The sequence below is a fragment of the Xiphophorus maculatus genome, chromosome 24 (assembly GCF_002775205.1).
Source record: "Xiphophorus maculatus strain JP 163 A chromosome 24, X_maculatus-5.0-male, whole genome shotgun sequence".
NCBI lineage: Eukaryota > Metazoa > Chordata > Actinopteri > Cyprinodontiformes > Poeciliidae > Xiphophorus > Xiphophorus maculatus.
Window position 1 is genome coordinate 5,840,491 of NC_036466.1, and position 16,243 is coordinate 5,856,733.

A 16,243-nucleotide genomic window follows, 5' to 3' on the forward strand; every position below is an offset into this window, starting at 1 on the left:
TAATGGCTTTTTTTTGTTTAATTAGAAGCAGAGTATTCAGGGATGGTCTTTATTTGAGAATTGATCTCTTTGGTCTTTCTGCAAAAAAAAAAAAAAATAAATAAATAAATAAATAAAACTGGCAGAAATGCAATCAGCATGACCATTGCCAGAGTCGTGCCTGGTGGTGGCAGCATCATGTTGTGAGGGTAGTTTTTTTTGGTCAAAGTTATATGGATGGAGCTAAATACATTGAAGTTCTGAACGAAATAGCTGCAGAAATGTCCAGGTTTCATTTTCAGTGGACTGAAAACATCTTCAAACTGTGATTTTCCTAGGAAACCTAAATGGTGTTTACAGAATTTACGCCAAAATCAAAATGAATATTGGGATGTGGAGTTGGAAAGACTACTTGCAGCAAGCTGTAGAAACCAAAGTGTCCAGCAGGGGGCGTAAGAGTCTCTTTTGTTTACATATTTTACAACTTTTTCCAGTTTATTCAGTCAGGCCACTGTTTATGTTTTTTTTTTTTTTTAATAACACAGTGTACATAAAACAAATTAAACCCCTGACAGTAATGAGCTCTTTAGCATTTTCTGCTCATTCCAATTTGTCTCATTATTTAATTAATAAATATCTTTACATTATAAATGCTGTATAAGAGATTTTGTGGTGCAAGAAATATGGATCATTTTCCATCAAAATATCAATGATTACATCTCTGTGTCTGTGCTGCATATGGAGAAAATTACAGCGCGACAGAACAGAAATTAGCTGAGTTCTTTTCAAATTAAAAGCACTGATATAAATCTTCATGGTTACAGATTTTGATGATTGTTGCTTGCCGTTAACAAAAACCCAATGTCCAGTTTTTCAGCATTGATTGACATCGCTAAGAACTCTGATTGGTTGTTGTTGGTTGGGAGTGTCGCATGTATTCAGACAGCAATAGTAGCACAGAGAGGAGGTGCAGGACATCGACCTCTTCCCAGATTTCCACTTTTACTTTGAAAACTGCCAAAGGAAGTCATTTCATGCAGCTTCTAGCTTGATGAACCTGCTGGCCGCTACAGCTGTGCACAAAGCAAGGTGATACCAACATCCTCAGGAAGCGAGGAGGGGAAGAAGGAGGAGGAGGAAGGAGCGATCTTATTTCTCACTTCCAGCTCCGTTCCTTCTGTTTCCAGGCTGCGGGGTTTTCACCCAGCCTGGACTGACTGAGCTGCTGCTGTAGGACGATCCGAGACGCCAAATCATGAATTCGGCAGAGCAGACGGTAACGTGGCTTATCACGCTGGGGGTCCTGGAGTCTCCCAAGAAGAGCGTGTCGGATCCAGAGGCTTTCCTCCAGGCGTCTCTGCAGGATGGAGTAGTTCTGTGCAGGCTGCTGGAGCGACTCAGACCCGGGACGGTGGACAAAGTAAGCAATCTAAAAATGGAAAAACACATAGAAGACTGATTTTCTACTATTCTGAAGGCTTTTTACGGTACATTACGATTAAAAATAATCAAGTTGTTAAAAAATAACTGGAGGTCCCAAATAGGCTGCAGTATGTTGGGTATTTTGCGCTCAGATCTAAATTAATGCCTATGTCCTACTTTTGTAAAAACGAAAAAAAAAAATCTAGATCACAATTATTTGTGAGGACTATTGTTACACTAGGCAATTAAAACAAAAATTATTGTTGTTTTGCAAAGTACTGCGTATGTAAATATGAAAAAGTGTAATTGCAAAATACTTTTGAAATCTTAAAAACAAGCAACAAGAAGAACATGTTTAATCTGGCTGGCAATTTGGGTAAACAAACAAAACCCAAACACAGATATGTAACTAAAGAGTCACAGATCCGTCTTTTTCTGGGTATCAATGGCTTTGAGGTGCAGATATTTCAACTGCAAGAGCTGTTTGTTTGATAGATGTAGGTCTGACTCCAACAAAAAATAAACAAAAGAATCACAAGTTTGTCCCTATATGCATCAAAGTCTGTGTCCCAAATTCCCAAAGATTTTTGTTTGCTCAATTCAAAGAAAGGCATTAAAGTGTATGAGATTGTTCACAACAACTGGTCTTCTGCAAGCTTAACCACAAAGGGAATTCAAACTCATAGAAAAAGCAAAATAAACTCTCTTGAATTGTTTAGAAATATAGGTAATTAGCTTTTTATTGGCTGACAACTTTTGTTTTGGTTTTTAAGTCTGACCTGCCATTTCTTATTTTGGCGAAGTTCACTTTTTCCTTTACAACAATCAGTAGTTAATCAGATCCTTTTTTATGTTTTTTTTTTTAAACATGTAATCTCACAGGTGTGCAAGGTTATCCTCATTTGCACCAGAGCACGCACTCTTACGACACTTATATCCAGCCACGCCCCCTAGACTCATGAACAATGAACTGTGGGTCCGTTAACGTCACATCCTCCTTCAGCTTTGCGCAGTTGCAGTGAAGTTTGACTGAAGATTTGATTTTAAATAGCTTTCGGTAAAACAACACAGTAAATAACAACAAAACTAAACCACGGGGTGAGAGAACGCGCTCTTCAAAATAAAATAAAGAACGATCATGTCACCAGATGTCAATGGAAACAGCTGTTTAATTCTTGAAAGCTTTACATTCATTCTGGGGGTATTGTAGATTACAAATGCATAAGCACTCGATGCAATAATGTCGAGTACTTAGTTATCGCTATAAAGCCAAAAAAGTCGTATTTTAAGCTTGTTTGGCAATTGTTTGCTTTTCTTTGAAAGGTAAAACCGGAAGTTGTGCTGATTAGGTTGCTTGATCCTGGCAGCAGCAAGTGTACACGCTGAGTGTCCGTGGGTTAAAAAAAAAGACGTCTGTCAGTCAAGGAAACTCTTTAAAATCATGCAATAGGGTTAATTACCGTTTTAGAAGAGTATTTGAAACTGAACCGGTTTTCTTTTAATTCATAGTTTATCCAGGAACCGAGGAGCGACAGCGAGTGTCAGAGGAACATTGCGGAGTTTATTAAGGGCTGCGGGGCTTTCAGTGTAGAGGTGAGTCACTCCATCAGTTGTGTATTTATTTAGTTACACTGCGAGGTAAAAAAAAAAAAAAAAAACACAAAAACAAGCATGTGTAACTCTGTGTTTTTTTGTGTGTAAAACCGCCTTTAAAATTCTTATTTTGACAATTTATAAGGCATGTCTTAAAGCTGCGAGACAGCAGGAGTAACGGGCTTTTAGATGGAAATTTATCATAAAAAGTGCCTTTGTTTTGACACTTTGAGTAGTTATCTACAAATAATCAATAATTTAACTACCAAGATTCTATGGTCATGATTTTAAAATGTCTCAATACTTCCCTTTCATTAGATTGTATTATTTTGCTTTTCTTTAATTTGCAGTTGTTTCTAAAACTATTTATATTATTCTGGCCCCAATTTGAGAATATTATTACTGCCTATTAATAAATCACTAATTGACTGTGATTAGCTAACTTTTTCAAATCAGTTTTATGGCCCATATTAAGCCATGATTGCTTTGAGACTTTTAGAATCAAGAAATGATTTATGAGCTGTATTTATTGCAACAATGAATTATGTCAAGGAAAATGTCTGGCTGTCAGTTTTAAGCTGGAGTACATTTGAGTTATGTGGCAGGATCGTGATTTAATGCAAACCAGCAAGAAAGACTCATAAAAGCCAAATGAGGGTTTCTGGAGTGGCCTAGTCAAAGTCAGGAGTTAAATCTAATTTAACTGCTGTAGCAAGATAAATGTTTGTTGCCCTCCAGTATCACTGACTTCTGCAAAGCAGTAGTCCTGCACCACAACTTATTCCAAATGTTTATTTGGGGAAAAAAATATTTTGTTTTCATATCGTCTAGGTAGAAAATATAACGACAACCAGAAATATCTGTAGGGTAGCAAATACTTTGGCTGCGGATTCAAAACAAGCGAGAGAGATTATTTTTGTCCTCACTTTGGCTGCTCCCAAAATATGTATTTGCTGCCTGTGGTTCATTGGTAGTTATGGAAACAGGAGGCACAGATTCACTTTGATAGGATGTTGATTTTTTTTTTTGTTTTGTACTTGACAGAAATGTTAAGTCTGTGGAACTGATTCCTAAATGAGCTCGTTTTGAATAGGATCGCAGTGCATTTTGATGTTTTTTAATCTTCTCTGTGGGGTATAAATTAAATTCAGGGACAGTTTGGTGTTTGTCTTTCTGTCACAGTTCAAAAGGACAACAGAGGGCGTATGCATCTGTCTGCATTTCTAAATGGGTCATGGCAGGTTATGACCTCCTTCTCAGTGAGAATGCAGAGAGATCCAGTGAATAATGTACAAAACGACAAACATCCTCTCACACAGTATTGATTTTAGCCGTGGGAAAAAGAAGAGTGGGATCATAATGTGCAGCATGTAGACTCCTAACAAGGTTTTGTGTATTTGTAAGATAGATGGGCTTTTTTTTTTTAAATAAAAAAATAAAATAAAATCTTGAATCCTTGAGGAGCGATGGTGAGAGCGTGAAATGGATAAAATGAGGGGGAGGGGAAGAGTGGGCTGATGTAATGTAGTCTGCCAGGCATCCAGTGGATTTTCCAATCAGCTTGATTAGAGGAATGGCAGCCATGTCACTGGAAGCCAAGGTCTCCGTTACGAGCAGTCGGGAGTAATTCCCCCAGACAGTCGTGAAGCAGGCGGAGGACAGGCCAGACCGAGTGTCCCACAGAAGAGGATTACAGAGAGGAGGGCGAGCGGCGACGACTCGGACTTTGATTAACGGAAGCAGCACAAGAAGCGGTCAGATAAAAAAAACGCTGCTGGATGTTTGACTGTAGCTGTAGAAAAGCTTGTATTCCTCATGGTAGCTGTAAATCATGTAAACTGTGGTGAAGTAAGCTGCTTAATCTAACACAAACTTCTGTTTTAAGCATATGGTGACAAAATAAAAATATTAGCAGTATTTAATCATTCTTACCTGTTTAAATGGGAGAGTGATTAAAAAACTGAACTTCAAGGTCATTTTTCTGAGTGTATGTAAGTTATGTTTTTCTACTAAAACTGATTGAAAAGGATAAAATTGCTCCTCTTTTCAGTGAAATTCATTTGGTAAAGTCATAAAATGTACAGGAGCTTTAAGCTCTCACTTTCACTGCATCACATTCCAGTCCTGCTTTTCCTTAGAGTTGCTTTTAACTTTAGCTTAGCAGATGTAGCCTTCGGTTAATATTTTTCAATTAAGTAGACCTTCAATTTTGTCTTGTAATTTTTTAATAAACAAATGGATGTTACTTGTTTCCATTTATTATATAAGGATTTAATTAATTTAATAGAAGCTGCAATAGCAAAAATAAATACCTAATATTTTTTATATCCCTCTCTAAAATCGAATGTTAAGACTAGGGTGTGTAGAAACAACAATTGACAAATTAATTGGAGCATAAGTAAAACTTTGATTCAAGCTGAGGGATCACTGTATAATTTTCTTTTTCTTTTACCTAATTTTAGCCTCGATTACCAGTTTTGGGTCATTGTGTGTTAGCTGTAGTCAGTTGGCACAAAGTCGCCCCAAAGTGTTTTGGTGAGATTAACAATCCAAGCCAAATGCAAAAGAATGTATCTTGAAGTGTTTGGCTCGTTATGCTGTTAAGATTTAGCAGTTTAATTTGCCACTATAACCTTTAAAAAGAACGCTACACTGAAAACAAACAAGCTATAGAAAGCTAAAACCTTGGTTTGCAAATGATCTGAAATAATGTATTAAAAGTTAAAATCCTCGTCACATATGGCTCCGTCTTCACAATTTGCTAATATAAACATGTTGGTGTGTGTGGTTTACACAGGATTAGGAGCTTCGGAGGCGTTTTGATTCTGGCTGTGTGTGTTGCCAGTAACATGTGTGATCGAGCGATTACAAGAGGGAAGCTCAGACTTAATCCGCCTTCAGACCAAAGTTGGATCAGAGAATTAATGCAGCGTTTGACTCAGTTTTGCTTCATTTTTAGGGTGATATACTTCTTAGAATGCAAACCAGATTCATTTATTGCATTTATCTTAACGAAGAGTTTCTCAAAAGGTGAGAAAAGCATTTTTTTGAAATTTTGGCCCGCTGTCCAGGTTGTTCAAAAACAAACTTTGACTAGGCAAAAAAAAAAAAGTTATAAAAAATAATGCTAAAAATTGCTGTTTGTTTTCAAGCCTTTTGTAGTGAGTGACCTCCTGCAGGGACTGAACTTCTCCAAAGTACTAAACTCCTTAGTTGCTCTTAACAAAGCCACTGAAGGTAAGAGTCAGGTGTTTGGGGCCATATTAAGTCTTCATCTCTTTTGCAAGTTTTCGGGTGTTATGGTTTTGTTTCCTGCTGTGTGCCTGCAGAGTTGTCCGTCCCAGGAGACGGCGTATGTGTGCCGCACTCCTCCAATATACGGATCAAATCATTCGACTCTCTGAACACTCAAAGTCGCTCCTCTAAGCTGCAGCAGCCTCAGTACCGCAGCCTGGTGAGTCATGCTGCCAACGCCGGCGTCGCAACTCCAGCCAGACGTTGCTGTGTTTTCCCACTAAAACGGCCTCTCTGCTCCATCGTAGGACATGTCGGATGGCGGCGTGTGCGGCCAGCTGCTGGTCAAAGCACGTTTCGCCTTCCAGCCAACCAACGAGGATGAGCTCTCCTTCTCCAAGGGTGACGTCATCTGTGTGACCAAGCAGGTGGATGGGGGCTGGTGGGAAGGCTCGCTGAACGACAAGACTGGGTGGTTCCCCAGTAACTACGTACGGGAGCTGAAAGGAGGCGGTGGGTGCATTACAAATACTGAAAGCATTTAGTTGAAGCTGTTGAAACATCAACATGCTATTTGGATTTTCACTTCTTTATAATAATTGGTATCAGAGACGCTGTAAGAACTGAACTTATATTTGAGTCTGTGCAGCTGCTTCTACAGTCAGGATGATCAGTTCCTCATGGCTCGTCTACAGCCAGTAGGTTTGCTGTGCTGCTTCCAAATTCAGGAAGCTTCGAGTGGACACAAAGAAAGGAAGTTCCTGAAGCTTGAAAAGGCTAAAAAAGGAAATTCCTGACAGAAAACAACAACTTAGAGAGCAGCAGGCTAAGCTATAGTAGAGGATACATATGCCCCGTTGAAATATTTTCATTCATTTTGAACTCTTTAAGTAGAGTAAGATACTCATTATCCAGAAAAGTCAGAGATTTATCCTGGCTTTACATTGCAGTGTGTATTTAACTGGAATGATTATAACAACATGCCTGTTAGTAGTCATGCAGAACTATAATGATCATAATAACATCATGGAATCACCTACGTATAACCTTTGATCGTCTACACAGACTAGTGAGGTTACATCATCAGTGATTTGACTTTTTGAGTCCACAACAAGAGCTTGATAAATGTACTCTTTGAGTGTTTCTTCAGCTTCACTTCAATCTAAAAAAATATAAAAAAGTTCAGTTAAAAGAAATTAAATGTATCATGGGTGTTCATTGCACACCCAGTGTTTATCATAGTGTGTTTAACTTTTTGAGTTGTTGAAACTCAAGCTCAGGTTTCTGATGTCTCTGGGACACGGCTGCTTTACATAAACAACAAAGCTCTAGAGTTCGCTTTGCTTGACAGTTTTCTCTCTCTTGCAGTTATAAGTGTGGTTACTTTTTAACCACACTTTTTCCTTTCACTTAACTTTCTAATGTTATGCTCGTATACAGCACTTTGTGATCACCTTCTTTTAGCAAAGACCTTTTATGTCTTACCCTGTTTTTGGCTGGTATAAATTACAATTTGCTGAATTTTTGTCAAGCTAGCCAGCTTTCCCATGACTGCATAGGCCTAACATAACACTTCTGTTTTAAATTTTTTTTTTTTTTTACTTTTGTTGATTTTGTGTCACATTCAAATTGTGTTGTCCTTTGATTGGAGCAGGAAGACTTTGTTCTGTTTTCAGACAAAACAACAGACAAGCCAAAGTGTGGGACTCTGAAAAGTCCCCCAAAAGGTTTTGACACCACCATCATCTCAAAGACCTATTACAACATGGTGAGTATCAGTGTGTCAAGAAATCTAACCTCCTGTTGTGTTCACTAATGTTTATTTAACAAGCTAGCTGAAAGTCTCCTACCACAATACATAGAGCGGGGTTTAGTCTGTAAGAATCCAGTTTGGTTTAGGTTACATGTTTGGCTATGGTTTGCGAAAAATTGAAAAATAAAACTTGTTTTATTTTGTTTGTTTGTATGTTTTTTTTTTCTGATGCAGCTTTTAAGGTTAGTGGTGACTCAGGCTTGGAGGATGATTTTCACATTGTGTGTCTGCCTTTATGGGCTGTCGCAATCAATTATCTTTGATTCACACATTTAATTGACTATCTCATAGCCATGTCTGTGTGTGTATGTAAGCATGGCATGATTTGTGGAGCCCACATGGCACCCATGCATGCATCAGGTCTGTGTTGACAGAGTGTGGCCAATGTAATGTAGGTTATTTCTTCCATCTCAGTGGTTTCTGGGGCAGCCTTGCCTCAGGGTAGGCTCTTTCTGGTTTGAGTGTTTTTAATAATGTAGCAAGATGTCACAGTCTCTGCAGACAGTCTTATCTCTGGTTGAGGAACCTCAGTGTTCTTTATACAATCCCATACAGGTCGTGCCTGGAGTGAAAGCTGTTCCTGGACACTAATGCAAAGACAAAAAAAAAATAGGATCCTGTTTTTATTTATTAAATAAACTAGCTCAGATGAAGATGTAGGCCTTTGGGCATTTTTATGATCACTAACTATAATGACCTCTTTCTTTCACCTACTCTACTAATACAATTTTTCATAAAACATGTTAAAAAATAAGCTAGTGTGTACCTTAACAGTATTGACAGATGAGTTGTTGCGTATTTTAAACCGCCACATACATATTTTTCCACCATAAATGCTACGTGTCTCTCAGAGCATGAAAAGTGACGTGCAGACCCTCAAAGACTTGATGTTCCATAAAATCTGCTTCACTTTGTCGGGTTTAGTCTAATAAGAGTTTTTCACTACACCAGCGTGAGTCAGAAATACGATTATGATGGCAGTATAGCATATGTTACTGTTTTAGATGGTTTCACACCTCACTTCTTGTTTCAGCTAAAAACGTACAGTTGTCGGAAGCATCATTTTTGCTAGATTTCTGTAGTTGTTGCAAGGTCTGTAAATTAACTTGTGTGGTCAAATGAAAATCCAGTATTAAAGGAAGCGTAAACTACACTACTGGACGGTGTGTTGTCACTCCCTCAGGACCCTTTAACTGCCCAGTTTGCTTTTAATTGACTACATTTCTGAAAGCCTTTGAGATTTATGTTGAACTTCAAGGATTTTCTGTATCTTTAAGAAGTTTTACAGCTTTTTCTCCCCAATAAATTAGGACTGGAACTAACAATTATTTTAGTAATTGATTAAACCATAATTTTTACTGTTGATTATTCGGATAAAAGATGGCACATTCTACAGATTATTTATTTAATTCTTTTTTTTTTTTTTTTTTACTAAATTAGAAATACATTAAAATATAAGAATAAAAAATAATTCAATTCCTTTTTAAAATGAGAAAATAAAAATTTTATTCCCTAAAATGCAACAACAAGGAAAAGCTACACACTCCCTCTTGAGGAGTTTTGGCTAAAACATATCTACAGACAGATGGGTGTTTTTAAATCTTAAATGCAAATCCTATATGTTTTGTACATTCTTTGCATAATTATTGCTCTGAATTTTTTTTCTTGCATTTTTTGAGAGTATACTGCACTTAATCACTTACTAAATTAGTAAGTATCATTTCAATAATTTATTAACCACAATTAATCCGATTAATCGCTTCAGCCCAACAATTAATCACAGCTGTCTTGATGTTTCTCTGTATAAATTTACGTTCATTTCCTTAAGAGATTCATGGAACACATGGAGAAGTGTAAAAAGGATTCCTTTTTAATAACTTTGTGTCCCTTTCAGGTCCTACAGAACATCCTGGAGGCAGAAAGTGAATATTCAAGGGAGCTACAGAGTCTCCTGGGGACATACCTACGTCCACTTCACCCCACAGACAGGTAGGTGTTCCTCACCCCAACACTGTATGAAGAAAATTTTACATTAAAGCATGTACGTCTCAAAATTATTTTCTTCTGCTTTACAGACTCAGCAGTGTTGACATTGGTCATATTCAGGGAAATCTGGAAGAGATCTCTACATTCCAGCAGATGCTTGTCCAGTCCTTGGATGAACAGACCAAGTCAGTTTGTTTTTGTCTTTGCAAAATTCCTTCATTTTTTGTTGGATTCAAAACTGCTAAGAGAAACACGTAGGACTTTTTTTTGGTATGTTTTAAAGTACTTTTAAATGAACTTCAAGTCAGAAGTAGATGTAGCAGCAGAGACATCTAGTGGTCAGCTGAATTTGTTGCATTTTTTTCTGTATAATTGCAGAAATAAACATTTTTCCATTCAGTCTGATATTACAGTGTAATTTGTGTAGGCTTCCAGAGAACCAACAGAAAATCGGGGGTTTCTTTCTGAACCTGATGCCTGAGATGAAGGCCATATATGTGGCTTACTGCTCCAATCACCCATCTGCAGTCAGTGTGCTCACACAACACAGGTATGGACTCAAACTCTGAACACGCTTTGAAACTACAAATACTTTAGACTAACATGTTAATGAATGTGTCTCACAGTGATGATCTTAGGGAATATATGGAGTCAAAAGGAGCGTCCAGTCCTGGCAACCTGACACTAACAGTCAGTCTGAGTAAACCCTTCACCAGAATGGAAAGATACCCAGCACTGCTGAAAGAACTGGACAGACATATGGAAGTATGAGTCTGTTTATAGACCCAAAACTTCAAGAGATGCACATTCTTGTTTTTGATATTCTGATCGTCTTTTAGGAGCAACACCCTGACCAAGCTGACCTCAGTGCTGCCATGGCAGCCTTCAAAAGCCTTGCAGTGAGAATGCTACTTTTCCAGTTGTGAATCAGTTTTACATCACATTTTGAGGAGTTTTTTTTTTAGAGCCTTAGTTACCAGAGTGTGTTTTAACGCAGGCAGAGTGTGAGGAGGTAAGAAAGAGGAAGAACCTGGAGCTACAGATTCTGACTGAGCCAATCAGAAACTGGGAAGGAGAAGATATTAAAACTCTCGGCCCAGTTCTCCACATGTCCCAAGTCAAAGTTCACACGCAGAATTGCCAGGTACAAAACTCTGTGAGGGAGGTGTTGAGTTTCACTTTTTACCTGTTGAAGTCCGAATTGTGATCTCGCCTGTGAGTTGAAATCAGCAGAATTTGGTGAACCACTTTTGTGTTTCTTCCAGGAGTCAAATGAACGCTTCCTCATCCTGTTCCCTCACACTCTGCTCATGCTCTCAGCTAGCCTCCGAATGAGTGGATTCATATACCAGGTATGTTTATAGCCATTGAATCATCATTATATTGCACAAATATTTATATGAATTGTTATTCAGGCTCACAAACATTAAAGGAAATGGTTACCAGCACTACGGGGAGCTACTCTGTGTTTCTGTTTGTAGGGGAAAATGCCTTTATCAGGAATGCTCATCTCCAGAATTGAAGATGGAGAAAACCTGAAGAATGCTTTTGAAATATCTGGTCAGTCCCTCTTTTCTCTCTATTTTCAAAATAAAATCATTTCAACAGAGCTCATATTGTTCCAGAAATAATCCACTTTATGAGCTTTATTATTAAATAACACATCATCTCTAACTGTGTGCCTGTTGTTGAGCAGGAGGCCAATGTGAGCGCACGCAGATAGCTTGTAGCAGTCAACGTGATCTACAAGACTGGTTGGACCTCCTCACCAAACACACACACACCACACCACCTCAAGTGTGCAAGCTTCAGGATGTTTGTTACACAGTAAGGCTCTATGTTGTATTATCAGCCAGCGAGTTAATGGACATCGACCCTCGCTGCTCATTCATTTGTCTTTCTTGTCTTCACTGTGTTGCTTCTAGTTGCCCTCCCATCCTGCCACTCACTCCAGATACTCTGAGTCTCGCGGGGCGAGCCCTTACAACACCCTGCCTCATCCCTCCTTAAATGGGACAATTTCCAGTAGCACCCCCATGTGGGGACCGCTGGAGCCACCGAGCACCCCCAAACCCTGGACCCTGAGCTGCCTTCGCCCTGCACCTCCACTACGACCGTCTGCTGCTCTGTGCTTCAAAGAGGTGCCGATCACAAACCCGTTCACACGAACCTTCTTATAGACCCACACAAAGTAAGACGTAATTGTGAAGTGGGAGGAACATAAAAGGGTTTTGAATATTTTTATAAACAGTGTGGAAAGTTAGCACACAGCTTCAGCTAGTTCAGCTAGTAATTAGTGGCGGACTCGAACCTGAGCCTTCAAAGACACATAAACCGTTAAAAAAAGTCAGCTTTCTATCACCTGAAGAACATTTAACCTCCTGTTTAGGGTTTCTTTTGATTCATAATGACCGGAGCATTGATTGATACATTTGATGTGTATTTGCTTGGATATTTTGATGATTGTGTTTGACAAAATATGATGTATATTGCTTGTGTCATTATGAGTTATTGTAAGATGTTATTATGGTGTAAAGCACCTTGTTAAAGAAATGTGCTGTACAAAGAAACTTGACTTGTATGTAAATTTGAACCAAATGTTCTTGCAGTTACACCTGTAAGTCTGTGCTTTTCTTTTTTTTGCACTGATTTTGTCTTTTAAAGGATGTAAGTAAAAGTCCCAAAAACAAGAGGCCGCTGCTCCCTACCATAAGAAAACCAGAGAGGAAACCATCGGAGGAAGATTTCACTGCCAGAAAGAGTAAGCTCAGCACAGGTGCCAGGGTTTGGAAAATAATCTTGAAAATGGTTTTAGTAACTTTGTCCAAATGTATATATTCACTGTTTTTCACAAAACCATGCCAGAATCAGAAAATTGATTAACAGGTTTTAGCAGAAAAGCCTAAAATTACTTCATAGCTACGGCCTTCTAGTCCAAACTGTTAAGATTATTAATGCATCTGTGTTTAATACTACGTGGTTTTTCAAATCATTTCATACATAGATTGATTATGTAAACACAGCAGCATAAGAGATGAAAACAAATGAGCTTTTTTACTGGTTTCTTCCGCATTAAAACTTTTGGATGCATCTTCAACATCTGTCATGTTTCTGTTCCTCCCATCTTCCTCTGGTGCGTCAGGCACAGCGGCTCTGGAGGAGGATGCTCAGATACTGAAGGTGATCGAGGCTTACTGCACGAGTGCAAAGACTCGCCAGACTCTAAACTCCAGTGAGTCACTTCACTTCTATGCATCCATATCCACACACAGTGTCTCAAACTGTTAGTATTATGAATCACTTTTTCTTCTAAGCTCTTTATACTAACAAGTTTTTCTCTCTCCTCTCTTTTCTCTGATATCATTCAACCTCTTATGTCACCCTCATCCATTCTCTATTTCCTTATTTGTCCCAAACAAACCATTCTTATTTTTGATTTGTCCTTGTGTTGTCATGCATTTTCCTATTTTGTTTGTGATTCTTGTCCAAACCGACTTTATGGCTTTTCCAAAACCTTCTTCATCCTTTATCCAATATGATTTGATTTTATTCCCTCATCCCCCAAAACATGTAATTTGGTGTTTTATGGCACCGTAAAGCATGGCAGGGAACTGACCTCATGCACAACCATGTGCTGGCTGAGACCAGCCTCACAGTGGCTGCGCTCCCTAGTAACCTGCTATCTTCTGACCAATCAGAAGACTCCGATTATGACAGTATCTGGACTAATCAGAGTCACAGGACCGCCTCGTTTTCTCGTAAGATGTTGTTGTGAACCGTTTCTGCTGACTCAAAGTGTGTGATAGATGCTATGTGGATGTCAGTGTGTTGCTGGAATCTTCCAAATACTTTTAAAAAATGTCTGATAATATCATTTAAGAATAACAATTAAGTGTAGATTTTTTTACTTGCTTAAGTTGTGAAATTCTTTGATTACTTTTATTGTCTTAGGCTCCAGCAGAAAAGATGTCCATATGCTGTTCCCAGAGGAGGAGAAGATTATTGTTGAAGAAACGAGGAGCAACGGACAAACTGTAGTGGAGGAACGGTAATAAATCTGATTATATGCGCATCATATTTAAACACAGGTCAATTGTTTGATGAACTTATGCATTGCAATGCATCAATGATTTTGTTTTAAATGTGATTAGTTCTATTTTACTTCACTTGGCTAATTTAAAGGGCTTAGTGACAGCTGTACAGGTACAAATACATTTCATTGTGATATCTTTTATAGTATATTAACATTATGTGTGTTAAAGTGTATGTGTAGACTAATACCTTTGCTGATTTTTATTAATAATATTCCTATATGTCTATATATGGATGGTTGGGAGTAGAAAAATATTAAAGCAGAACTCGCATACTTATTTTATTTTGCACCACTAGTTTTGGGTTAAGTTCTACTTAAAAAAATGACCTCCTGCAACTGACATTCAGCTTTTTGCATTGGTTGTATTTTTATTTTTGTGAACGTAGTTTCCTCTTTTTCTCCTTGTTTTGAATCGACATGTTCAAAATTGTTCAAACGTGTTGTGGGGTATAAATTATATATTTTTTCTCCTGCAGGAGTCTGGTGGACACCGTTTATAGCCTCAGAGATGAGGTTCAGGAACTCAAGCAGGTCAGTTTCCTCTTTCTGTCTTTTTTTTCCTGCCTATATTCTATTTTATCTCAGGCCCAAAATTGAGGTTGGATTGAAAAAAATAAAATAAAATTATCATTTTGATATCTAAATTTTTGTTGTTTTCAGTTTAGCATTATGGGATGCATACTAAACAAGCAGTTGGTATTGGTCTTACCAGTTTTCTTTCATTTTAGGTTACATTTTATGTGCATAAAATGTGTGGTGTAAATTCAAATGTGAGGTGTGATTTCTGCTTTGTTATAGTATTGGGGTTTTTTGTCCCATGGTTCCTAATTTTTCCTTTCTTTCTTTGTTAATCTGTCTCCTTCTGTTTTCCAGGACAACAAGAGAATAAAGCGAACGCTGGAGGAGGAGCAGCGAGCGAGAAAAGAGCTGGAGAGAATCGTCAGGCGGGTTCTGAAGAACATGAACGACCCAACCTGGGACGAGACCAACCTCTGAAACTGCTTCAGATTTGAAGCCAGGACCAATTTCTGTCATTTAAATCGTCATATGATGAGAGCTGTTAGCTGTGTGGACAGAAGCTGCCAGTAGTTTGTGCCACTCTTCATCATTTCATTTAACTTTAAAACCTTGAACTAATCCATGTGCCAAACCAGGGACCAGGAAACTTCCTTCCAGCTATCGATGAAGCCGTCCTTACTGTTCACCAAGTAATGAAGCCATAACAGCTGGTAGGCACGAGGATGTCACTTCGCTTCGTCTTTTCTTCTGTTATTGGACCAACAATTTCCTTTTTCTTTCCTAATGTTGTTGCTGCTCTTTTCACTGGTATCCAAGATAGTATTTTATTTGCTCTGGTCCATAAATATGACAGTTTTAAATGAACAAGATGCCATAGAGAAGTTCAATAGTTAAATCTTGATTTAAAAAAAAACCCACACACACACTGTCACTGTCAGTCAAAGTTCCTGTGAAAACTGCATTCACTCATAGTGATGCGTATAAATGCTTTTTTTTCCACAACGGAGTCATTACACAACATAACACTTAAAGCTGCAGTTTGTAACTTTAATAAAGATTATATTATGTACATATTTATTAAAAGTGTCACCATTTCATGACACTAAGTTACACTGATTACTGATAAACAGCTCTTCCTCCTTCTTTGCCACTGTTAATCGCACTGCAAGTGATGGACAGCACTAAGACCCGCCTCCTTGCTCTGATTGGCTGTTTCTAGTTAGCACTGGGAGAAGGCAGAGGAGCTTGATTATTTTTTTCCCACAGATTATCTGTCTCATACCATACTGTTATGACAATTTCAACAACTATATATATAAATATTTTCTACATACTGTTTGGTGTAGGCTTAACTTTAAACCAAATGTTAGTGGGTATATCTATAATTCTGGCTCCAACTTTCTAACTTTAGAAATCATTTTAGTTTTATGGTGTATAATCATTCAGTCCTGGAAAAAGAAGTTCGTGTGGTTCATTCCCATTAGGAGTTGCTATAAAACTTTTAACTGTATATTTCATCTCCATATGAAATAATGAACTTTTAAAGGAACCAACAAGCCAGCTATGAAGTTACCAAAAACACAAAAAATCAGCCATTAATGCAC

The 16,243-nt window shown here is 38.1% G+C and overlaps 1 protein-coding gene across 2 annotated transcripts; it reads left to right on the plus strand.

Moving 5' to 3' along the window:
- Positions 1-1,063: 1,063 nt before the first annotated feature.
- Positions 1,064-15,890, plus strand: LOC102234903 (rho guanine nucleotide exchange factor 7-like). 2 transcript variants are annotated; one of them, XM_023329817.1, is made up of 22 exons: positions 1,064-1,399; positions 2,911-2,994; positions 6,147-6,231; positions 6,324-6,448; positions 6,537-6,741; positions 7,905-7,996; positions 9,936-10,030; positions 10,117-10,212; positions 10,455-10,577; positions 10,654-10,792; positions 10,867-10,926; positions 11,025-11,171; positions 11,293-11,379; positions 11,509-11,587; positions 11,724-11,854; positions 11,953-12,168; positions 12,692-12,788; positions 13,170-13,259; positions 13,627-13,785; positions 13,979-14,075; positions 14,597-14,651; positions 14,994-15,890. In XM_023329817.1, the coding sequence occupies exons 1-22, from the start codon at positions 1,235-1,237 to the stop codon at positions 15,114-15,116; spliced, it is 2,550 nt and encodes an 849-aa protein (XP_023185585.1). In that variant the 5' UTR covers positions 1,064-1,234; the 3' UTR covers positions 15,117-15,890. The 2 variants fall into 2 exon arrangements, with proteins under 2 accessions (XP_023185585.1, XP_023185587.1); XM_023329819.1 differs by lacking the exon at positions 13,627-13,785 and having other exon boundaries at positions 1,065-1,399.
- The last annotated feature ends 353 nt before the right edge of the window (positions 15,891-16,243 follow it).

Excerpts from the sequence above, each read along its gene's own strand:
- LOC102234903 (XM_023329817.1), top strand. The coding sequence starts at position 1,235 with ATGAATTCGGCAGAGCAGACGGTAACGTGGCTTATCACGCTGGGGGTC. Across the intron at positions 7,997-9,935 it reads CAAAGACCTATTACAACATG|GTCCTACAGAACATCCTGGA; the intron begins GTGAGTATCAGT and ends TGTCCCTTTCAG. Across the intron at positions 14,076-14,596 it reads CAAACTGTAGTGGAGGAACG|GAGTCTGGTGGACACCGTTT; the intron begins GTAATAAATCTG and ends TTTCTCCTGCAG.